General features: G+C 39.9%; 1 protein-coding gene across 2 annotated transcripts in view; it reads right to left on the bottom strand.

Annotated features, from left to right (window-relative positions):
- Window positions 1-25903, bottom strand: part of LOC126175057 (DNA polymerase alpha subunit B) — a 115948-nt gene that overhangs the window by 1794 nt on the left and 88251 nt on the right. Inside the window, exons 3-7 of one of the 2 annotated variants that reach the window (XM_049921580.1) lie at window positions 11077-11122; window positions 4941-5056; window positions 4468-4738; window positions 4076-4346; window positions 58-289 (exon numbers count right to left, since the gene is read on the bottom strand). In XM_049921580.1, the coding sequence (XP_049777537.1) occupies window positions 58-289; window positions 4076-4346; window positions 4468-4738; window positions 4941-5056; window positions 11077-11122 (936 nt within the window). Of the gene's footprint in view, window positions 1-57; window positions 290-4075; window positions 4347-4467; window positions 4739-4940; window positions 5057-10466; window positions 10623-11076; window positions 11123-25903 lie in introns of those variants that run through there. The other variant, XM_049921589.1, reaches the window with a different exon arrangement.

The following is a 25903-nucleotide window of genomic DNA, read 5'->3' as shown; positions in this document are numbered from 1 at the left end:
AAACAATGCTGTCAGATAATATGTTGAAAGCTCATGCTGTCAGCAACATAACCTCACCCTCTAAGTGGTTCCATAATTCCTTCAACTATCTTCTCAAACAGAGAATCATGTGTTTCTGCAAGTTTTCCTTCCTCAACATGTGGATGCTTGGCGTCTACAAATGGCCCCACTAGTATCAATGCATGTGGCTCATGGTTTCTTATGTAAGACACTAAGTCCTCCAATGGCTGATACATCAATGTATCAGTCTGTGTGTAAGGACCAGCTGCGACGACAACTTGAAGAGGTCCTGATACAAAAGATTACACATGTAAAAAATAATCTCAACTAGATAAATGTAAATACGTTAGTGATAAAGAGAGAATATATACAAATTATACACTGGGATTACTGATTTTATCTACTTCTGCATGGAAGTGGATAATAACACTGTTGATTGTGTTCAGTAGTACTTTTTTTCCTTCATTACCTATTTTAAAACCATAAATGTGCCATATCTTAACAGTTCACAGTAAGTCATAGTTATTGTTGTTTGTACTATTGTGTCAATATCAGAAAATGATCTGGATTTCATAGTCCAATTTTAATGACCGAAGGGAGTAATAATACTACAAATTTATAAGAGAGCAACCAGCAGATTCAAATGATGATGGAAGGCGACTGGCAATTTAGTATACTACATATCACCCAAAAAGCAGAAAAACAGGAAGAAGCAAACAAAATTGGAATATGCGAAGCTCTGATGCTGATTTCACTGGGAGTATACATGGACAAGGAAAAAAAATTCCTAGACTCTTCCCTGTTCAAAAATACACTTCCTCCCAGGTGAGACAGTATACTTTCGCTTGGAATGGGAAAACTTATCAATCCTTTGAATGGTCAAGGTTTTATACACTGGCGTAGAACCTAACGCCGCTTTAGGAAGCGAATTCGAAAGATATTTTATTTGCAGCAACATGTATGCTGCATATTCTCGAATTACGAACTTATATAATAAAATTCCACCAAACAAAGAACGTTAGTTTCTGAAGAATTTAAATCGAGATGCACTTTTCTAAGCCAAACATAGTTCATGTCACATGATTTCACCAGCTCATGGTAGCAGCGTTCACATGGGGCATCCAGACCTGGATTTTATAAACAGATCCAATATCGCTTCTGGGTGGTCATGCAAACACTTCAAAATCTATTTCGGAAATCAGTTTCTGGCTGCCAGTTTTCCAATTCCGCAATAGATTTTCACTTCCATGTAAATGCAGCCGATGTGCCTCGGCTGTCAGGTTTAGTCTTGTTTTTAAAAATTTCGGCTAATATTGATGGAGTGCCTTTTTGCACAGTGAAGGATAAATAGAAATGTTAGACTGAAGCTGTTTATACCTCATCTAATTTAAAATAAATAGCAACTTTGCTGACTAAATCATAAACTACATTGCCCATTTTCCAGGTGCCTTCGTCAACTGTGCTAACAACTCCGCTTCAGATCTTAACACGTAAACACATCAGTGAAAAATAGTTTCCAAAGTTCAGTTTTCGTCTTTCAGAAGATGTATCGCATGTAAATGTAGTGATTCAGCGCACAGAACACAACACACAAATAGGAAAAGATAATGGCATAAATTTATGTCTGTAGTGTAGCTACAAGAAAAGCTTAACTTTCGCGTACAATATCCGTGTGTTAACTTGGATACATCACACAAATGTACTAGTAAAATTTTAAGTAATGACATAAATGTCTGGTTGTCTGGGCTCGAAAATCTTCTCAAAGTGTTAAGCAATAAATGAGAATCAAATGCTCTGTGATTTAATAAATTCAAAGCATGTTTGCACATGTAACATAACTGATATTGTGTAAAATGAAATTTACTTCAAAAGTAACGCTTTTCAAACCAAGAATTGCAGTATTTTCCCGCAATCCATTAAAATTCGTTTTAGCAGTTGTCAGAGCGCGCCAGAAAATGGCATTACTGCACCTGCACAGCTATGATGATGTAGGTAGCCCTTATGTTCGTACCTATATAGCATTAAGAGACTTCACATTACATCATAAACGAAACAGGGCATCAGAGGATACTCCAAGAGCATCAGAATTTTGTAAACCATAATAAAACTCATAATTCGACTTAAAGAGCACATTTGTATGTCCAGATTCACAAACACATAGGCCCCAAGCTCATATTAAACCTTTCAGTATGGCTTTTGTGATGCAAACATTCTTGGAGTACCAATACTGTATCATCTCACGATTAGTTCTTTATTACGGCATAATGCCATGTCCCAAATGACAACAACGTGCACTTGAAAATCTGCAAACATTTGTCACTAGGCCAATAAGTGTTTCAAACAAATTGATTGCCTCCATGGAAAAGATTAATTAAAGCCAATTTTTTTCAATCAAATTGACAAAAATAACTTGCAGTAGTGGGCACAAGTAAAATTCTTTGTTGGAGTATCAGTTCTTACCAGCCAAAACTACAAAACTTTAACTGAAAACTAAAACAACGAAAAGTCACCAGGATGAAAAAAATTCCCAGGTTCTTCCCGGCACGTATACACCCGGTTTCAATACTCCTGGGAGATAACAGTTCAAATACTCAAAAGATATTTCAATGCTAATTGGTATTCTGAACTACAGTGTCAATAATAATTCTCCATGGAATTTAACAATAGTGAAACATATTCCAGTATCTTTATGTTGCACTCATTGCTATAAATACTGGTTTGGTGCAGCACACCATGATAGGAGTCCATCCTGTGCAAGCCTCTTCATCTCCACTAACTCTTGCAACCTACATCCGTGTGATCCTGCTTACGGTATTCAAGCCTTGGTCTGCCTCTACAATTTCTACACCCCCCCCCCCCAAACACTCTTTCTGCCATTACCAAATTCACAATTCCTTGTTCACTATGTTACAATATAACTATACTTAATGGCAGGGAACTTATTAGCAGAAATGTTTCACTGTGTTATTATTTTTTTTCCTGTAACTGAATGGTGCATAATTCATTATTAACTCACATAAACATCACTGACCATTCATTCAGAAGATACTGTATGAAATACTTAAGTTTTAACTTCAAATATCTGATTACCCATTATCAGATGAATGCCTCTCGACTCAGTCAAGAACAAAAACGAGAATTTTTTCCTAAGGGCCAATTTACCTTTCCTCGAACAAAAAACATCAAATGTCATAGCTTCTGTCTCCATCATGTAAATTCAGGGAGAGTAAACTGAATACAACACAGATACTACAGGAATGTATTTACTGAATATACAGTGTAAATGAGTGTCAATGAATAACTGATTTGTGTCTTGAATGAAACATGTCATTAGTGTTTTATGAAGATTTCTGCTGACTAAGCTTTACACTTCCTTAAATAAATGTCCTTTTCCTTTCCTCTTGTATTTCCTTGTTCTCTTACCTCCATCTTTAAACCAACTCATGAAAATGTAGACATCACGAACATGAGCTTTAAAAATCTTGCGCCCTCTCCCCCAATTAACCAAGAGGGTCCAACACCAACCAGAATATTTATGAACAGCAAAATCTTAATTTCAGTCTTCATCCTTAAGTGTAAAGGAAAAAAAAAACACACACACACACACACACACTCTCTTTAATGAAGGGATAGTTGAATGGGATGTCAGCAGTGCAGTGCCCCTTCACAGTACACCATGCAGTGGGCCACGTATTTAAACACTCATCTCTTACTAGGGAAACTTTTTTCACTTTAACGGCTGGAGCAAGAAACAAGAGCAGAGTCCGAATTTTAAATCATATTGATATAAAAGGCACAGGAAACCCGGCAAAAACTTCAACTGTATAAAGAAAGCTGCCTTTGTCTTCTATAAAGAACTATAAATAATCATGGCCACAAAGCAGATTGTAAGTGCAGCAACTCACAAATAAGACCCCAATTTAACCCACAAGTCATTTCTTTCTATTATGGTGCTGGAATTTAGCTATTTAATGGATAGGTAGGGTACTACAAATATGGACAAAAGATTTTAAACAATAAAAATAGTTTCTTTCATTGAGTACTATGCACATACAAATTTGTTGTAAGGTCTTACCATCATCTTTGCTGAATGTTGGGAAAGAGTCTGCAAGAACAGGTTTTATATCTGTGTACAGTTTTTTAACAATCACTTTCTTTCCATCAAGATTAACACCTTCTATGGCAATTATTTGTCCTGGAAACAGCGAATAGGTTTCAAGCTGGCTAAGGTCGAGAGCAACAGATTTTCCACAACCAAAACTCTGTTCACTCTCCAAAAGTACAGAGGTTGGGTTTAGTCTGCCATTAGCATCACAACAAACTCTCCCAGCAGCTACAAATAGTTCCTAAAATAAAAAATACAAAGCACAATAATTCACAATTTACTGATTTAACTTTCATAAATACTTTGCAGAAACAAGATTGTTTTTCAGTTTCAATATCTGTAGAACAACTTAAAATACTAACCGCATGCCTTACAGTTGGGTTTGTGGGTTCAGAAAGATTGTTCTGCTGAAGTAATTCTTGACCCAATTCATGAATCACATCATCCAAAATTTCCGCTTTCTCCTGAAGACGTTCAAACATAAAACGAAACCTCTGGTGTTTTACTTCATCATGGGTAACTATTGGTGTAAATTTAGTTTGAGCTGACCATGAGGCACCTTCACAGTTCCCATGCTCTAAGACAATGTCACCAGAATTAGTTCGGGACTCATACTTCGTAGATGGAGTTGCACTGGAACAACATTGTTACAGTTATCCAGGTCAGTGCAGTAGAACAACTAATATATATGTTACACACTGTGTGTGTGTGTGTGTGTGTGTGTGTGTGTGTGTGTGTGTGTGTGTGTGTGTGTGTGTGTGTCCGTCCGTCCGTCCAATTTATAGCATTCATAATTTGTAATACATCTCAGCATATAAAAAGTGAAAACGCTTACACTTTGGGAGAAAAACTGGCTGGAGAGAAGACTGCTCTTGGACTACGCCCTTGTGATACTAGTTTCTTCACTGCACTGCCATCTGGAGTATTTTCCTTAGGAACATCCTCTTTTCTCTGAAACCAGATGTCAGTTCTCTTATATGATCACACAAATGGGAAAATTACTTAAGTTTAACCTCAATGCTTACTGAATACTGCAAAATTGCGTTGCTGCAGAAAATTCATCTGTATCTACTACTAGTTAACTTTTGAGGTTTAATTACAGGTATTGGGGGAATGGGCAGCCCAGTAAAGATTGTAATGAGAGGGGCAGTGTAACTTCCTCTCACTGCATAGTCACTCAACCTCAAATAGGTGCAGGGTGTATACGCAGATAAGGCAAAAAAAATTCCCAGATTTTTCCCAGCTAAAAACTTTTTCTCAGTCGAAAAAACACTTCTCTAGTGAAATTCCACTTTTCCGCAGTGAAAGTGTATTTTAAGTGACATCATACTTTCCCTCGGAGCTGTAAAAGATATCAGTTTATTCACCAGGACAGAAGTTTCCGACACTTTAGGGGAGGGGGAATCTTTTGTAAAGATCTTTGATGCATGACAACATTTACACTGCATATTTTCATATTACATAAGTAAAAATACAAATACTCGGCAGCTTACAAAGCACTTAACTCGAGATTGCAACGTGCTTTTGTCACCCAATTACAGCTCATTCACATGATCTCACTAGCCACTGACAGCAGGTATTCAGAGCACAAGTCACGTGATGTTATCACTTAAGTAGCACAATAAGAAAAATTAATGGTTTAAGGTAATATACATACTGCACAGCTGCAACAAAAGCTAAGCTTCCATACATAATATTAGTTGCCAAAAACTTTTTGCTGTTTTTCCCTCCCAATGATGTGGTTAGACAAAATCCTTACAGCACAGTTTAAATTGCAGCAGCTGAATATATCTGACAAGCATGATTATTAAATTCACTGCTGTGCATCAAACAGTTCGTGGATTACCTGGCTGAATACATGTTTCATCAAGCACTTACTTTTCCATAGAACAGAAAAGCGTGTGAAATTGCTCAAGAACTCTCATAGGATTTTTTTTGAAAGGTAATTATACGTTTGCCATTATAACGTAATTTGTAATCTGTGAAAGAATTAAAGGTTTTTTTTTTAGTATGCATTACCCTTTACAATATATCAAACATAAACGTGCCAATAAATATTACGTAACAGCATAAACAGCTGTTCCTTTGGCCCCAAAAGTTTTTCTAAGAGGCTGGTTATCGGTTTACGTTTTGAATGAGAGTGTAACGCTGTGCAACTTAAGAAATTCGGCACACATTCTCACACGCAACATTATTCATATCGAGTAAGAGGAAATTTAGCTTTATTTAACACTTCACAAACCCCCATTCGCAATATTTTCTTGCGACCTGTTAGAAATGTAAGCAGTTGTGACATCACGGCTCATTGAGAGCAGTTTTTTTGTATTGCACGGTCTTCAAAACAAGGCTCATGATAATGACGCATCATAGCCAGTTCTTTTGGTGTTATTCTCTCGTTTAAGTTTCTTTGCTACAGTATTATTCTAAAGTAGTGGGCTAACACAAAATTCTTTGGTAGATTGTCAGTTCTAATCACTCAAAATTTAAAAAAATTAACTGACAACTAAAATAATGAAAAATTCCTGCGTTTTTCCTGGAAAGTATACACCCTGTAGAGGGCACTTCTATTTTACTTTAAGCATGGCATGAAGCAACAAGTGGAAACAAATCAAAAAATGTTTCATGTAATTTCAAAATGGTTAACACACACTACTTCAGTGCTATGACACTTAGCATTTCACTGGCAAGAGACTACAATAACAGCCCAACACATTTGCTAGCTAGTTTTGAATCTTATAAGTCTTAGTACAAATGTATAGTATTACAGAAGTATTGTACTACATATAACGATGCAGCATGAGCTCTGCCACTCCCTTTGGAAGAAACCATTCTGGCATTCGTCAAGAGCAATTAAGGGAAATCACAAAAAAACCAACATCTGCATGGCTAGATGTGGATTTGAACCATGGTTCTCACAAATTAAGAGAGTGTGTGCTAACCACTGCATCACCTTTCTGTCCCAACAATTATATTTTTATTAACAATATTTTGATGACCAGACCATTTATTGAAATGTATAATACAAAAATTAAACTCTTAACCAAGATGGGCATCCATAAGTTATTTACAAATTGTGGAGGAAAATTTCAAAATGTAAATCTTTTCAAGTTTCTAAATTAAGGTACTCGCGTAACAGCATAATTAATTTGTAAAAAATTAGTACTTACCTTCAAAGTGTCTCAAAACTTATTTTACACTTGTAAGAAAAAATTTGATTTCGTTTTTCCGACCTTCCTAAAAGCCAGGAGTACCAAATGAAAAGTGTCTGTACCAGTAGTTATAGACGAGTATGGATCTAGTCACGTTCAAACACAACGTCACCTAGACCTAGACCCGCCAAAAGCCACTGGCATTTTTATATTTCACATTGTGCACACACTCCTGGAATGCTTAGACACTCTGCTTGTACACGGCAACTACACCAATTACAGATACTTTCCTTTAACTAACACCACCTGTGCAGAATTCAGTTACAGAAAAAAATGTAGTAAAAAGCTAATTGCTACTGCCATTTTATATCCTATACTCAAATTAACCAGTAAGTTCAGCAAACTGGTATTATGCAAGCCTAGCATACAGAAAATATAACAAATTTTTCCCTTCTGCTCTTCTCTTGCACCTTGTATGTCCCACTTCGGGTTTCTATTGACCCCTTGCTGCAACACCTGCAGATTTGACACATTATACTCTGATATAACTATTCTGAGAAACACAAATACAATGGAAGTCCAGACACTGTCACTGCACATAGGAAAGTGGGGAGGGTGATGAGTATACAGATTAGTAACATACAAACGTAGCTAGACACTCCCAATTTAAAGTTGTTGGGTGAAGATTTAAGCAATCCCTGCCCCACATAGGAAACTGCACACAAAAGACAAAGACCATGATTTGTTCTCACTTAACAGAAGTGGCACAAGGAGATAAAACTTTTTTTAAACCGGGTATTCAAAGCTCATGTCTTATTGTAAAGAATAATAAAATGCTACTACGAATAGTTTTGATCATTAACAGTGGTTGCCACTGACCAGAAACAATTATCTGCTACCTTCAGCCTATCCGTAATTGACAGAACAGATCCTGTAACCATGACCACATTATTAAAACAACAAGCACACGCTTTATTTTGAATTCCAAGTATTAAGAAATTTGAGACCGGCCAAGGTATTTTATTGAACCCGTCAGCAGCCAATGAAACTTTGATGGTCAAGGCTCCATCAGATGTACAAGGCAATTCTTCACAACAGTTTATACACATAATTTACAATACAGACAAAACTATAAAATACATGTAATCCTGTTTATGTAATATAGAAAATGAATTACAACTGGGTAAATGAAATAACAAGCAGAGCAGACAATTACTGTCAGCTACAGTAAAACACTTGTAGGCTACTTTACAGGGGTTCTTCAGAAGTGAAAAAATGCTAACACAAAATAAATTACAAGACATGAACCACTTACTGTTCCAGGGTTAATTGAGAATATCAAAATAACACTACTAATGGATTACAAGCTGGTGGATAAGACTTCTTGAAAGATACCTTTGCCCCTTCTCCCAGTGCCCCCAATTCAAGAGGAGGAAAGCAAAAAAATGTCTGCAGTTTCTGGCATATCATGCATAGAAAATTCTATAAAACTGCAAAAATAACAAATATCACAAACTGATGTGTTTATTAGACTGTAACTGAATTCTGCACCATAAAGTTGTGTATCCTACCAACAAAAACTTTATTCACATTACAATAGTAACATACACAAAAACACAAATCATTTCTATAAACATGCAATTATCAGAAAACACCTCCATGGATAGTAATTCTATCCCTGAACCACTTAAGAAATAAGAAAAGCAGTTATTTGACATAGTATTAAATATCTGAAAACAAGCAAGTTAAATATGTAAAGTTGTATGTGTATATTCATGTAATTTGGAACAGAATGTTAGAAGTACTTGTGCAATACTCAAGTTAATTCCAATGCAATAACATTAATAAAAAAAATCCAATTGGCAAATTACAATCCACTGCATATTAACACACATGCAAAATTCACAATACAAACCACTGCAGAAAATTCGTGAATCAGAAAATGTCACACAAAAACAGTACAGACTTAGTTGTGAAACAATTTACACAAGTTAGGTAAGGTCATAAAATCCAAAACAAACTTATGGCACTAGCACTTATACGAACAAAGTATGTAACCTAGGAGCAAAAGCTGATTTAAAAGACATTACTTGCTTATCACATCTAGGATAAACAAAATATTACAATGATACAATTGTCAAAATAATATTTTTTTTCTGGCTGCCTATCTATATTACTTGCAACCGCTGGGGTACGGTATATTTTTCAGCTGGCAGTCATACATCCCTTGATGAGTGTGGATCTAGTCACAATTCCAATATATGTACACAAGACCTACACCCATCATGGGCCATATGAATATTTCGGTGATGTCAAAAACACTGTTACCTGTTCCTTTTTAATGATTTAAAAAGATCAAAAGAAAATGCTGAAAGAGACTACAACAGAACCAATATATTTTTGCTTATCTGCTTCTGCAGTATAAGCTAACATATTTTGTTCGTATTGATGAAGAGAAAAGTCACGTCGGAAAGTTTTTATTCTGAAATTAGCAAAAGCGCATAATTTTATTTATCTTTTCTTTACTAAGAAAATTAAAATCTTTCACACAGAGTAATGCAAAATCTGGTCCGGAAATTGCTTGAACATGGTTAGACCATACCAATAAAACCACAAGACAGTTCCTCAAATATGTAAGCTAACATATTTCTCATTTTAACCGTTAAACTCATTAAAATATAAATACGAGTATATTTTCACAATAGGAATCATTACGATTTCTTGTTATACAATGTGCAAACCACTTCGTACGAAACATTGTGTCAACGATATAGTCACATATCAGGGCACATTTACCCACCGAAAACATTTTACATTCATACACAAGACAAAAGTTTAAATTCAATTTACCTCCACGCCATTCTACGGTTGCTCCGAAAGCTAGTTGTTACTAATGCCATGGCAAGAGATTATTGCCGCATCGAATTCCCCAAAATGTAAGCGTGTTCTCTTCGGTGAATTCAACCGTCACCGGCAAGGCAACGCAGCACGGCACGCAGTAATGACCCGCTGGCCACTGACACTAGCTGACCCCTCTACGTCAGAAAAGAAAGAAGCAAAAACGTGCACGGTTTTTGAAACCATAGGATAACTTTACTTCAACGAGCATCACATCTTTTCAACACAAAGGCGAGATTAACTTACATTGTATTCTCCCGGAACCTACGTAACTACGACACACAATACTTCGCAAGTTATTATTTTGTACTTACGATTATTTCCTGTGACAAACAGCCCAACGCCTCACCTTTTCGGAAACAATACCGGTATTCTAAAAGCATAATCTACCACAAGCATCTTAACATATCTCCTAGCGTCTCGCTGTCAAACCAGAACAACTATGGCGGCTGGCCTTGAAGAACGCTCTAGCGGCCAAGAGGTGCTGGCTGTGGAGGGGGGAGAACCTTGTACCTGAACTTGTTGGCGCGCTTCTCGTGCTATCTTTCCCAATCACAAATCACGACTCTGGTGCTTACAGGAGCCACTAAATGTATATGTAAATCTTCGTTTCAGTCCCGTTCGAGAGTACGTAATGACTGGTTTACAAACCATTCGATGAAGAAGTTTTAATTGTAAAGTTTCAATACGAGGCCGATTTTTCTTTCTATTGGAGGTAAACCCGGCAACACAGCGCGTAGAACTGGTTTTGATCTTCCCACCAGCAGCCTCCTCCGACGCCGTGGCAACGTACATGTACCTTTCCATTTCCAAATAGCCTGGAGGTATTCCTACCTGCTCTCTCCCTAACACAGATCCCCTCGGCGTTTCTACTCTGATAATGGAGAACTATTTAGTAAAATGCAAGCCACAATAAATACTCACCTTGGCTGTGGGCGTCGAGTAGAGTTGTAAAATTTCACTGTGATTTCTGAGAAATAGTTAAGACGTTACATTTTACAGATGATAATACAGAATTGTTGCGCTTTAAGGATAGAACGACGATACTAAGTCAAAGTGCAATTAATAAATACTTCACACATTTCGTGCTTTGTCGTATAGATTAAACGGGTGTGGAAAAACTAAGTTGCGTAACTGATTATCAACAAAATACTACAAGAACAACATATATGCCGCTCACGGCTACGATTCGAACATATGAGCATTAATTATTTTTACAAAATTTAAATATTTTCGGATTTCATACGTTATTCATGTGAGCAAATTGGCTAAACTTCACGGGGTTTGTCACAGAAAACCTCCCCAAACCCAAATGACTGCCCATTAGTAAAATGGCGCATGTTTTTCTAATTCTGATGTTCCATGAAAGCCTTATGATTATTAACAGAAAAATTACGCCTCAGACTTCTTTCAGCCTTCCGGAAAACTACCAACTATTCGTTATGATACGCGAATCTATAGTTCGGTAGTTTCAAACTTGAAAGGCCTACTCACTGACAGATAAAGAACAAATATAGCTGCTGGATTCGTGGTACTTCGGTAATGGGAGGGAACACTCGGGCTTTATATTGGCCACTTTGACGTAGTGCCTGCTCAGACTTCAATTATACATGCTGCATAAGTACATTTTGGCGAACTAATGTTATTTCTATTTAATATAAAATCGTATTTTAAGAACAAAAAACACACTCATGCATCGCAAAAAACGAATGGGTTTGTTAATGTGGGGAAATTATTCTTTTTATTTGATAAGTACGAGATACTGCATGTGAAGAAAACAATCCTCCATTAAAAAACGTATTATATCTTGCCTTCTCGCCCCAAATGCAACGCAGTGCTTCTAATAGAACTATACACTATTTTGCGAAAGCAATTTCTTTTTAAGGGCTGATATCTATGGCGTAATATGAATCCACCAGTCCTTTAAGCAACTTTCCACAATTTTCTTAACCCCCAAAGCTGCTTTACATATACCAACTGAAGAAGTATGTCTTGTTAAATTTATGGGTAGATCATCAGTTTTATCAAATTGCTGCTGCTGCTTCTCTCAATCTGCAATCCTTCGTATTGATGAAGTCTTTACTCTGCATTCCTTACTTGATATCAATAATTTTATGACAAGACCTTGTGCTTGAGGGTTAATGCAAATAGATCTGCAGCATGTTGGTTGTGTGTCAGTAATATTAACTGTGTTACATAGAACTTTTGTCTTTAAATGCTGAAGAGCCATGACCATAGGCATTAACAGCTTTGAACAAGCAGCTCAATCCAAAACAGACAAATCTGCTTAGTTCACAAGTACAGTTACAATGAAAATAATTTGTGAGGGAATGTTTTCTCTCTAACCACATCCTTTCCGAGATATTTTATGTCTGCAGATAACTGGTGTGTGTTGAAACTTCATGCACATGGAATTTTTACATTTTGTATACTTTGTGTAGTACTCCATGCTAGGGTGACAAGGTAACTTGTACTGGAAACCCAAATATCAAACATGTAAAAAAAAAAAGTGCTACATTACTGAGATCGAATAGTACTGTAAGGCAGGTGTCCAACAAAAGACGCTAAGCAAGTCTCCCTTGAACCAATAGGTACTGCATTTAACTGTGCATAATTGACCTCTGACAGCTAGCCAATCTTATCCGTTGGCATTCAACACCAGAACACATAACCATACATGAAATCTAGTAAAGGGATGGTTTCATTAACTTCTCCCAGAACTGCACTATTTCTCCGAGTTGCATCTTATTTTATCCCATGGCTTGCACACACAAGACAGAATTAAAACTCTGGGCTGTTTGTGTGTCTAGTAGTGATCATACATATTTCATATACTGATTTGGGAAGCCTGGGTGTCTGTAATGCAGTTAAAAATTTGTCACTGGCAGAACTTTCTACACATGGAAATATATTGACTTGGCTTAACTGGTGTTGAGTTCAAACTGCTGACTAACCATGGTTGTGGCACGAGCAACACTCTTGCTTAGCAAAAGTTAAGATCTTTTTCCCTACTCAGGAAGTAGGAAATAATTCTGAAGCTTGGTAGACTGGGAGCAGTGGAACTTTACATAACAGCTCACTATTACACTTTAGTGTTGATCGTGAGAACCAACCAGGCTAGAAAAAGTATGTCAAATCCAGACATTTGCACTGCCAAGGTAAGCCTTGACTGACTACTTTAGAGGACACTGAGATGTCAACTAACCAGGTTGTCAGAGGACATGGAGCATTAGTATTCCGACCCAGATGAAACAATGGTGTGAGCAATGCACTGGGAAATCCACAACAATTCAGCCACAGGATGTATCCCATTACTTGTGTGTCCACATCACACTAAGTTTGGCTAAGAAGGTAATGTTACCTTAAAAACATCTGTATGTACATGCATACCCCCAAACCACTGCAGTGCATGGTAGAGAGGTACTTCTCATTGTATCAGTTATTAGGACTTCCCCCCCCCCCCCCCCTTCTTCCATTCAATTTACGTATGGAGCACAAGAAGAATAATTGTTTAAATTCCTCTGTGCACACTGTAATTAATTTAATCCTGTCCTCACAATCCTTACAAGAGTGATATGTAGCGGGTATTCATCGACTCCTCATATAAAGCTGGCTCTTGAAACTGTGTAAAATAGACCTTTCTGGACAATTTACACCATCTTCCAAAGCACCAGTTTAGTTCTTTCAACATCTATGGCACACTCCCACAAGTCAAACAGACCTGTAACCATTTGTCATGCCCTTCTCTGTATACATTCAATACCCCCAATTAATCTTATTTGGTATGGCTCCTACACATTTTAGCAATGCTCAGGATGGTCAACACAAGTGATTTGTAAGCATTAACCATGTAGACGGAACATATTTCTCTACTACTCTACCAACAACCCAAGTCTGCTACCTGCCTTACCCAAAACGGAGGCTATGTGACAGTACAATGTATTACAACCAAACATTTCTAAGAGTTTACTGTTTTCAACTTGGACTCATTGATGTTACTACAGCTTTCTTGTTTTGTTAAGTGTACAATTTTACTTTCCTGAATGTTTAACGCACTTTGGCAATCCCTGCACCACTTCGAAATTTAATCAAGGCTCGACAGTATTTGTGCAACTTCTTTCAGAATATACTTCGTTACAGATAACAGCATCACTTGCAAAAAGTCTGACATTACTATTATATTATCCTCAATGTCTATACAACATGGACAGCAAGGGTACCAACACATCCCATAACTTGCTGTGTCCTCCCTACTGAAACAAAAATTGTCAACTCAGTTTCAAAATTTTCCAGATATCCCTTACGACCACACTTTTTAAAGCATAGTTGTGGAAATCCAGAAATACCGCACGACTGTCTTGATCCATTCCTTTCAGTATTTCATATGTGGAAAGTGCAAGTTGGGTTTCACATTATGTTGTTTTCGGAATCTGCTGGTTGGCAAAGATTTCTGTTGGAGATAATAATGTTTGAGCTCAGAATAAATTCTAATATTCTACAACAAATGGTGTCTAAACGTGTGCCTACACTAGTTTTTATTTGGGATCACCACTTCAAAGAACATTAGAATCTGAGAACAGGTTACTGGAATTTGAAAAGCGGGAGCAGGCCTACAATTGAAGTTCAAATGAATTACATTTTTTTAAATAATTAAATGAGGACATATGCTTTACTACATTGAAACTAAGCAAGGAGTGCGATTATATTGAAAGAACAGCTGATTAAATACTAAAACTGGTTTCAAAAATGAATAAAAGATATTCCATGGAAAGAAAGTTTAGACACCAACCGTTTCCTATTATACTGAATTATAATGAAGAGATTGAAAACCTCCACAAAGAGTTACGCAAAGCCAACCTCCACAAAGAGTTACGCAAAGCCAGTAAATGATAGATAATCCTGTTACAACATCTTAATCTGAAATTTTAATGCAGAACTTAGATAAAAACCTTGAGAACAATTCCTTAGTGGGGAACAAGTGACAGACTTCGAATGTCGACAGCATTTGTAGAGAAGAACATTTTCTTAACATGTGTATATCCCAATGTCTTCTTACAAACAAACAATATCCATGAACGAAAACTTCATAAAAAGTTATCATAGGTGATAAAGCAGGTATTGTGCAGGTATGTTATTTTTTTTGGATGTGGGACATGTCATGATGGAACAGTGATTCCAGCAACTTTGTCAGGGGGACGTACCTGCTCGAGTGCAAATATGTAAGTTTCGAGGATCACCAACCTACTTTGAAGAGGTGCAGAAGCCGTTAGGAAGGTATGTAATTTTAATAATGCAAATGAGTCTCCAAAAATGATAAATGGAATCTTACATTCGGGCAGATTGATTTGTTCTATGTAGCAGCAGTGTTGGACATTGATATTGAGAGTAATTTTATGCTATACATATGAAGATGTGTATATACGGTTAATGTGAAACAAGTCAGTATGTTATTCAACAGTAATTAAAAACTAGTGTTGAGTTTTTTCCAAATAGCTATTGAAAAGCCGTCAGGGAAGTAGCCTCTCTCAGACTTTGAAGAAGGCTAAATCTAGAAATAGAAAGAGGCAATGAATACCTACAGAATAGGAAGTCCGACTAAGTAAAACAATACAAACTCCAGAGAACCAAATAGGAAAGGGACTTGGCAAGGAGCAAATTAAACTGACAAACTAATCACATTTTACACACACAAAAAACAACCATAGAAATACATACTCCATAAGCTACTGCACAGTGTGGGACAGTATTTTCCACAAATGTTAGTCCTCAATCCAGTCACAAATTTCACTTTATAGCCCATATGAACGTACTTTTGACAATAAATCTAGGTGTAGTACTCAGTCAAATGCTTTTCAGAAATAAAGAAATACTGCATCTACCTGACTACCTTAATCTGAAGCTTTCAGTACATCATGTGATGAACACAGTGTTGGGTTGCATGTGCTCTATGTTTTCAGAATAGATGCTTGCCAGCACCAAGGAGGTCATTTTGTGCAAGATACCTCATTATGTTTGAGTTCAGAATATATTCTAAAATTCTACAACAAATCTGTGTCAAGTATGTTGGACAGTAGTTTTGTGGATCACTTCTACTGCACTTCCTATAGACGGGTGTTACCTGTGCTTTCTTCCAAACATGGGCATATTTTTTGTTTGAGGGATCCACGATATATTATAGTTACAAGAGGGTCTGACGCTGCCGCAAATATTATGAATTTAAATTTCGTGCGATGACACAGCATGCCATTTTTCTCTATATATCTTAATTTTCTGGCAGTCTTACGAATAACACTGTACAACACAGTCATCACAGTCATCCAAGAAGTCGCTAAAGACAAGGGCCCTGGGGCTTTGTTCTATTTTTCTGATTTCAGCTATTTTTCAACATCACCAACACTAAATTCATCTGGGTTTTCCTTTGTAAAGGAACATTTGAAAAAGAGTTAAACATTTCAGATTTTACTTTGCTATCTTCAATTTCAATTCCTATCTCATTCACTACGGACTAGACTAACATTGGTGCCCTAACAGCCTTTTATGTAACCAGAATTTCTTTGGGTTTTGTGAAAGATCATTTGACACTACTCTACTACGGCAGCACTGAAGGCTTTATGCACTGCTCTCTTGACAGCCAAACACGTTTCATTCAGTATCTCTATCTATAGTCAAATAATGCCGTTATTTATTTACAGTGTATACCAAGGAAGGTTCCTCCCATTATTAACGGTTCTACTGCATAAATATCTATCTGGTGGATGGTCAACTACTCTTTTGAACTTGAAACCTTGGACACGGGGAAGGTGCATGTAGAGGAACTATGGCTCAAGTTCCTCATTGATATATGACCCTACTGATTTTTTTATCTAGCTTATTTAACATATTTCTGCTCATCTTAGTTGTCCTTTGTACTTTGATAAACACTGTTGTCACAAGCAAGTCATGATCACTGATACCAGTTTCAATGTGGACACCCTCAAAGAGGTGATGTCTATTTGTTGCCATTAGATCCAATACACTTCCATCATGACTGGGGTTCCAAACAATCTGTTCTACGTAGTTTTCAGAGAAAACATTTAGTAATCTTTCTCAGAAAACATTTAGTAATCTTTCTCATCACCCCCACTACTAACAAAACTGTAATTTTCTCAGTTGATTGTTCAACAATTAACATCTCCACCAATCATTAAAGCATGACTGGGGAACTTGTGTACAAGCAAAATGAGGTTTTCGGTTACATCAAGTCACGAGTCTAATACGCAATAGAAGGACCAAATTATGGTTTTATTCCTATCTCTGATACCCAAGCCTTACCCAAAAATAATCTTACATACAGCTTCAATTTCTATCTCTGTGGAGTTGAGTTTCTTCTCTATAGCAATAAATAAACCACCTCAATTTCAAATTTGCCTATCCTTTTGATACACACTTATATTATCTGCAAAAATCTCACTGCTATCAATTTCAGGTTTCAACCAGGTTTTTGTAACCAGTATTATGTGAGCGACATCAAGGTTGTGCTGGGTGATTTTAATGCACAACTTGGAAGAGAAGACATGTTCCAGCCTGTAATTGGAGCCCCACAGTAAACATGGAACCACTAACGATAATGGAATAAGACTGATCCTCTTTGCAGCCTCCTGGAATATGATAGTGGGATCTAGCAGGATTCCCCATAAGGAGAGATACATAAGGCCACATGGAAGTCACCTTATGGTGAAACCATTAATCAAATTTATCATAGGCATATATCCAATTTATTGGATGTTCGAATCTTTCGTGACCCTAATGTGGATGTTCTAATCTTTCATGGCCCTAATGTGGATTCAGTTCATTTTCTTGTAATGGCCAAGATAAGAGCTAGGATATCAAATGCTCAGAAAAAAAGACGTACTAGGTAAGAAAGGTACAATATCGCAGCACTTGCAAATCGCACTGTCAGAAAGTTTCTCAGGCCCTAGAACAAGAACAAGGAACAATACAAGACAGTAATGACACGAAACAAAAATGGCTGACTATAAAACGAGCTATACACATTTCAGCTAAGGAAACACTAGGAATGGAGGGAAAATCAATAAGGCCCGAATGGTTTGACAATTATAAGAGTGACTGAATAGAAGAACAGTGCATACCAGAAGGCATTACAGGTGAACTGCACAAGAAGCTGCTTGGAGGATTATCGAGAGAAAAGAAAGATCAAAGAGGTGACATTGCCGAAAGGGAAGGGAATGGTTGGTTGGTTTAAATGCGAGAAAAGAAGCCAAACTATGAGGTCATTGGTCCCTTGTTTCTAATAAAAACAATGCCACAAGTGTGAGAGTAAAACGGACAGAACATATAACACAAAATGGAAAGAAATGAAAAGCCACAAGAATGAAGGGAAGGCAACAAATACTAAAATGAACAAAAGAGGACAAGAAACCAACAGAGAAACACAAGAGAGTAAAACATGAAAGCAGATTGCAGTGGCTGGCCAACCACGAGAATAAAAAAGGAAAGTCAGCCACTCTGCAACACATTAAAACCTCCACCCTAAAAACATGGTGGAGGACACAGAGGGACAAAGGACATGCACTAAAACCTTCACAGAAGTATAAAACCCACTCTCACAGATAAAACTTAAACCTAAAGCTGTTGTGGAGGCACTGTCACCCAACATCAAAGGCAGGGTGCTGGGAAAGTTAAAAGTCTGCCACAGAGTGGCTAAAAGTGGGCAGTCCAGCAAGAGGTGGACTACTGTCATTTGGGAGCCATAGCGACACTGAAGTGGGTCCTCGCACCGCAGTAGGTAACATGCGCTAGCCACGTATGGCCAATGCGGAGTCGGCAGAGGACAACTGATTCCCTGCGAGAGGCCTGCGTGGAAGACTTCCACACAGTCTCCTTAATGACACGTAGTTTGTTGTGCGTGCTGTTGTGCCATTCCGTCTCCCAATGCTGGAAAACCCTGCGGTGTAAGACAGAATGCAGGTCAGCTTCGGAGATGCCTATTTCCAGAAGCCGTTTCCACATCACCGGTTTCACCAGCCTGTCAGCAAGTTTGTTGCCGGGGATTCTGATGTGTCCTGGGGTCCACACAAACACCACAGAATGGCAGGACTGTTCCAGAACATAGATGGACTCCTGAATGGACGTTACCAGAGGGTGGCGAGGGTAGCACTGGTCGATAGCTTGCAGGCTGCTCAATGAGTCAGTACACAGGAGAAATGACTCGCCAGGGCATGAGCAGACATACTCAACAGCACGAGATATGGCCGCCAGCTCTGCAGTGAAAACACTGCAACCAACTGGCAAGATGTGCTGCTCAATATGTTCTCCATGAACATATGCGAAGCCTATGTGACCATCAGCCATTGAACCGTCGGTGTAAACCACTTCAGAGCCCCGGAACACGTCAAGAATCAAGAGGAAGTGACAGCGGAGAGCAGCAGGGTTAATGGAGCCCTTAGGGCCATGCAAAAGGTCCAGATGAAGCTGCAGCCGAGGTGTACACCATGGAGGCGTACGTGAATGAACCGCAAGTAGAGGTGGTAAAGGGAAGGACTCCAGTTCGGAGAGAAGGGACCACACATGAACCGCAATTGTTGGCCCCGATTTGGGCAGCCGATGCGGGAGATGGACTGCCGCAGGCGGGAAAGGAGACGTAACGATAATTTGGGTGCTCAGGGGAACTAAGAATGTGTGCTGCTTAACTGGCAAGCAGTGGAGGGACACCAGCCTCCACCAATAGGCTGGTCACCAGACTCTTCCTAAAAGCTCCTGTCGCTAATCGAACACCACAGTGGTGCACAGGGTCGAATAAATGAAATGCTGAAGGTGCTGCCGAACCATAAACCACACTCCCATAGTGAATTCAGGATTGGACAAGGGCTCTGTAGAGCTGCAGCAGTGTAGAGCGATCTGCAACAACAATTGGTGTTGCTCAGGCAACGGAGGGCACTGAGGTGCTGCCAGCAGTTCTGCTTAAGCTGACGAAGATGAGGTCAATCGAGTGTTGAAAACCAGTCCTAGGAACTGGTATGTCTCCACTATAGTGAGTGGATCGTGATTAAGGTAAAGTGAGGGTTCCAGATGAACAGTACAACGCCAACAGAAGTGCCTAACACATGGCTTTGCGGTTGAAAACTGGAAGCCGTGGGCTGGAGCCCATGACTGCGCCTTGTGGATGGCTCCCTGGAGGTGCCGCTCAGCAACAACAGTACTGGAGCAGCAGTACGAAAGGCAGAAGTCGTCTGCATACACAAAAGGTGAGACTGGCAACCCGACAGCTAACCATTAATGGCCACTAAAAATAGACACACACTGAATACAGAGCCCTTCGCAACTCCATTCTCCTGTATATGAATGGAACTATGGGAGTCACCAACTTGGACACGGAAAGTGCTGAGCGCCAGGAAGTTTTCGATATTTAAAAAAATCGGGCGTGGTCCCCAGAGACCCCACTCATACAATGTGGCCAGGAAATGATGTCGCCAAGTTGTGTAGTATGTTTTATGTAAGTCAAGAAAGACGGCAATCAGGTAGGTGTTGTCGTCTGGAAAAGGCTGTTCAGATGGCAGACTTTATGGACACAAATTTATCAGTGGTAGAGCAACCCTGGTGGAAGCTGCCCTGACATGGAGGCAGCAAGCCACGTGACTCCAGGACCCTACCCAACCACCAGCATACCATACATTCCAGCAGCTTACAAAGAACGTTGGTGAGGCTGATGTGTCGATAGCTATCCACATCAAGCGGGTTTTTACAGAATGTGAGCACCGGATGTTGGTGTTCTTCCACCACTGCGATGGAAAGATGCCATCGAACCAGACCCAGCTGAAGATGACGAGAAGATGTTGCTTGTAGTCATCTGGCTGTGGATGTGATCAGGCCCAGGACCTTTGTCGGGCAATGTGCAAGGGCACTGAGGAGCTCCCACTCTGTAAATGGGGCATTGTAGGATTCACAGCAGCATACAGTGAATGAGAGGATGTTCCCTTCCGGCCGCCATTTGAGTGTGCGAAAGGCTGGAGGGTAATTCTCCGATGCAGAGGCTCGAGAAAGTGCTCGGCAATCGCGTTTGCGTCAGTACATGACTCGCCATTTATGCTAACACCAGGGACAGCTGTTGGGGCCTGGTACCCGAAAAGACGTTTCATCTTTGTCCAGACTTGGAAAGGTGATGTGTGGCATCCAATGGTAGAGACTTATCTCTCCCAACACTCCTCCTTCCATTGTTTGATAAGGTAGCGAACACGGGCACGGAGCCGTTTCAAGGCTATGAGGTACTCCAGGGAAGGGTGCTGCTGTAGAGCTCACCGACGCTCCTTAATTGCTTCAGCAACTTTCGGCGACCACCAAGGGACTGCCTTATGCCTTGAGCACCCTAAAGAGCAAGGGATTGCGTTTCCCGCCACAGAAACAATTGTGCTACTCACCTGCTCAACCATCACATCGATGTTACCGTGTGGGGGAGATTCAGCGGTAACAGCAGAGCTGAGAGTTGTACAGTCCGCCTTGTTAAAAGCCCATCTGGGCAGGCGTCCGTGTGCCTGACACTGGGGCAGTGTTAGAGAGATGGGGAAGTGGTCACTACTTCACAGGTAGTCATGTGCTCTCCTGTGGATAGATAAGAGAAGTCCTTGGCTGCAAATAGAAAAATCAATGACCGAGTAACTACCATGAGCCACACTGAAATGTGTGGCAGCCCCAGTATTTAAGAGGCAGAGGTCGAATTGCGACAGTAAAGTTTTGACATCTCTGTCTTGGCCAGTAAGCATGGAACCACCCCACAAGGGGTTATGGGCATTAAAATCTCCCGGAAGTAGGAAAGGTTTAGGGAGTTGATCGATCAGTGCAGCTAATACATTCAGGGATACTGCACCATCTGGAGGAAGATATACATTGCAGACAGTTATTTCCTGTGTCATCCTTATTCTGACAGCCACAGCTTCAAGAGGGGTTTGAAGGGGCAATGTTCACTACAGACCAAGTTTAGGACATAAACACAAACTCCACATGATACTCAATTTTAGTCACTACGGTTCGTGTAATACCCCTTATAGCCGCGGAGGGCAGGGGCTGCATTGCTGGAAACCAGGTTACCTGGAGGGCACTGCAGATAGCAGGTGTAAAGATTAACAGTTGCTGTAGCTCAGCCAGGTGGTGGAAAAAACCATCGCAATTCCACTGGAGGATGACATCTTGAGACTGGGAATGCATGGAACATTCAATGAGGCAGTTTATGCCTCAGTCTCACCTGCTGCCACTGATTTATTGCCCGAGTGGTCTATATCCGTTGTGTCTGCGGGTCTGGCGGGATATAGGTCCTCAGCGGACGCCAAAATCTCCATCCCATCCTCAGCCGCAGAGCTTGTAGGCAGTGGTGGTGTGGGTGCCACCACAATTTCCTTGGTATTAGGGGGTTTTCTTTTTGTATTTCTCTCATTGCTCCTTGGGTTTTCCTGGTTGGGAGGACTTCACTGACTTAGTCTCTGGGACTGAGGATGAGTGTGAAGCCCTACGACCAACTGCTTTTGGGCTCTTCTGCCACTGGTGGGTGTCGTCTTTCGAGGTAGAAGAAACCTGGGAAGGGAGTGACCCAAGGGACCCCTTCCTAGCGAGAGAAGCTGAAGAAGGCTTATGCTTCTCCTGCTTAGAAGTGGGGATGGACTTCCCCGATGGTTGGGGGGAGGGAGGGTGTTGCTCCTGAAGTAGGTGGTGCAGGAGCAACATGGAGGGAATGTCCCACCATCAAGGGGGCAGCTGTAGTCTTTCAGCTCTGAGAGGTGACCTGGGTTGGTGGAGCCGATGGTGCCAAAGCTGTTGTAGCGGCGGAGTAAGATAATGTCGTACGCACAAGATGCAAATTTTCTGTTAGCCTCAGTGTAAGTCAGTCAGGCCAGGGTTTTGTACTCCATGATTTTCCTTTCTTTCTGGAGAATTCTGCAGTCAGACGAGCAAGTCTGAATGGTGCTCTCCGCAGTTGACACAGATGGGAGGTGGGGCACATGGAGTTTTGGGATGTGATGGGCATCTGCAATCTTGGCATGTGACACTGGAAGTATAGTGGGAAGACATAGCGCTGAACTTCCAGCACTTAAAGCACCACATCAGGGGAGGGATATAGGGCTTTGCATCACACCGGTAAACCATCACCTTGACCTTCTCAGGCAATGTATCACCCTCAAAGGCCAAGATGAAGGCACCGATGGCAACCTCATTATCCTTTGGACCCTGGTGGACATGCCGCACAAAATGTACACCTCGATGCTTTAAATTGGCGCGCAGCTCATTGTCGGACTGCAAAAGAAGGTCTCTGTGAAATATGATACCCTGGACCATATTTAAGCTGTTATGGGGTGTGATGGTTACAAAAACATCCCCCAGCTTGTCACAAGCGAGTAACTCCCACGACTGGGCAGAGGATGCTGTTTTGATCAAGAATGACCCAAATCTCATTTTGGACAAGCACTCCACCTCCCGGAACTTGTCCTCTAAATGCTCAACAAAAAACTGAGGCTTCATCGTCATGAAAGATTACCCCCATCAGCTCTCGAACATACAAGGTACCGGGGCGAATAAGATCTGCTGCCATCCTTAGCCTGACGTTCCTCCCATAGTGTGGCCAGGGACGGGAACTATTTGGGTTCATACTTCTGTGCTTTCAATTGAGCTCGTGATCGCTTAGAGACAGCTGGTGTTTCACCCCCAGCAAGAGATGATGGGCTACGCTTCATCACATGTCATTCGGCATGATGCCACCCACTCAGACCAGGGGGCCTCCCCACGGGTGCCACCCAGCCGCAACAAAGGCCACCTGGCAGGATGGCCATTGCCAGGAGTCCCGATGCCACACGGGGATGGGCATCTACCCCTTGGCATATGTGGGGAGTTAACAGTGCAGGCATCAGCAGAACAATCTGTGTGTTGTCGGGAGGCTACAAACAACAGGGTACATGGCGGCCCCACCACAACGGACTGGCTACCATGCTGGATATCAGGTGCAAAGAAGTCCATGGTCATCAGCAACACAGAAATCTACACTGCATAGTGCATGGTGGAAAACACACCCAGGAAGGTGTCCTTGCCCAAGTGATGGAGAATGGGCAGGACTGCTATGCGGCGACGAGAAAGTGGGCTAAAGATCTCAATGCACGATGGACACAATGCACTTTATAAGGCGCCCTTCCCCAATTGGCTCGTTCTTCAGGAGAATTTTGAAGAATGGAGGTCAAACTCTACAGGGAACCATCACATGAAGCTCAAAACATGTAAACCTCCTTTTAGTTGCCTTGTACGACAATCAGGAATACCTCAGGCCTATTCTAACCTCCAGACCTGGGGGGGCGGGGGGGGGGGGGGTGGGGGGAAGGGGAGGGAATGGACTAAGGCTGAAATAGAATGTATGGAATTGTCCACGAAGAAGAATGAATCAAGGACGTTCTCTATAAAAGTAAACAATGGTAGAAGACAATTTGCTCAAATAAACAGGTTGGTTAGAGATGAAGAAGGAAACATAATAAGTGAGAGTAAACAGACTCTGGAAAGATGGTGAAGGTACTTTAATGACCTGCTGAATAGAGAGAGAGAGCAAGCAGAGGTTATCTCTAATGATTGTTAGCATGAATTGGATAATGAACAGCCACTGGATGGCCTAGGGTTAGAGGACATTAAAAAAGCTTTTAAGGAAATAACAAACAAGGAGTGATTTATGAGTGTATTTTTTTCCTACAGTTAGATATCATACACTAATACACTCATATAGAGCTAGAACACTTACAAATATCTCCTTAATTTTTTATGAATTTTTTTTAAATTTGAAAATTTTCATTTTTTGTAAAGTTTGGGGTTAGTTATCTCAGGTGGGACTGAATATAAATATATTATTTTTGCACAGTTGGTACTCCTATACAATAGCAACATACCGTAAAAATTTCAACATTGATACCCGACTGAACAAAGATATGAATTTTTGAAAATGAGGAAATAATTCACATTACCCTAAAACTGATCTTACAGCTGTTGCCTATTTAAATGTTTATTGTTTCATTGTAATAAAATTTAATTGTGACATGTATTTAGTTAACACTATCACCCAATATTCATTTAGTTTATTTATTTTTAATAATGCAATATTAAACAATAGGAGCTTTTGCTTTTGTTCTGTGGTAATAAAACATTTAGGTTTATTGTCAATTAAGTAGTACATTATTGCTGGGTGTGGCATTGTAGAAGTACATTATTGCTGGGCATGGCATTGTTGTAGTCAGTCTGTTCTGACACCTCTGTTAGAGTGGACGTACATAATTCATTGAGAGTGTATTGTATTATGTGCTTTGTTCTGTGTGTAATTTGAGAGAGTAACTGGAATGCAATAACGTGGATGAACAGTGCTCTGTTGGGCAGATAGCAAGTGAAGTATGTCACAAAACTGTTTCTGGTTCAGTTTCAAAAAACTTGAAAAATGTCAATGACTTTGATGAAGATAGACAAACTTACTTTAAATTTTGAGTAAGTTCTTCTGTAACATCAGTGTGTTAGTATCATGAGAAGAAATATATTCTTTAGTACAACCACATTTTTGGAAGACAGTGCTGTGGTCCACTTAAAGTTCATAAAATGCCTATTACTAAAGGTTTGAGGGAAATAAAACTTACAGCTTCCCAAGTGAAACTTAATGTGATTCCTGGAAATTCCGTGCCCAAATTGTTGCTCAAAAATATTTTTTGTGAATCCAGAACCTTGTTAATGACATTTATATTCCTAATGAGGA

The sequence above is a fragment of the Schistocerca cancellata genome, chromosome 1 (assembly GCF_023864275.1).
Source record: "Schistocerca cancellata isolate TAMUIC-IGC-003103 chromosome 1, iqSchCanc2.1, whole genome shotgun sequence".
NCBI classification, from domain to species: Eukaryota; Metazoa; Arthropoda; class Insecta; order Orthoptera; family Acrididae; genus Schistocerca; species Schistocerca cancellata.
The sequence above is the reverse complement of the archived record's forward strand: the minus strand, read 5'-3'. Positions and strand labels throughout refer to the sequence as shown.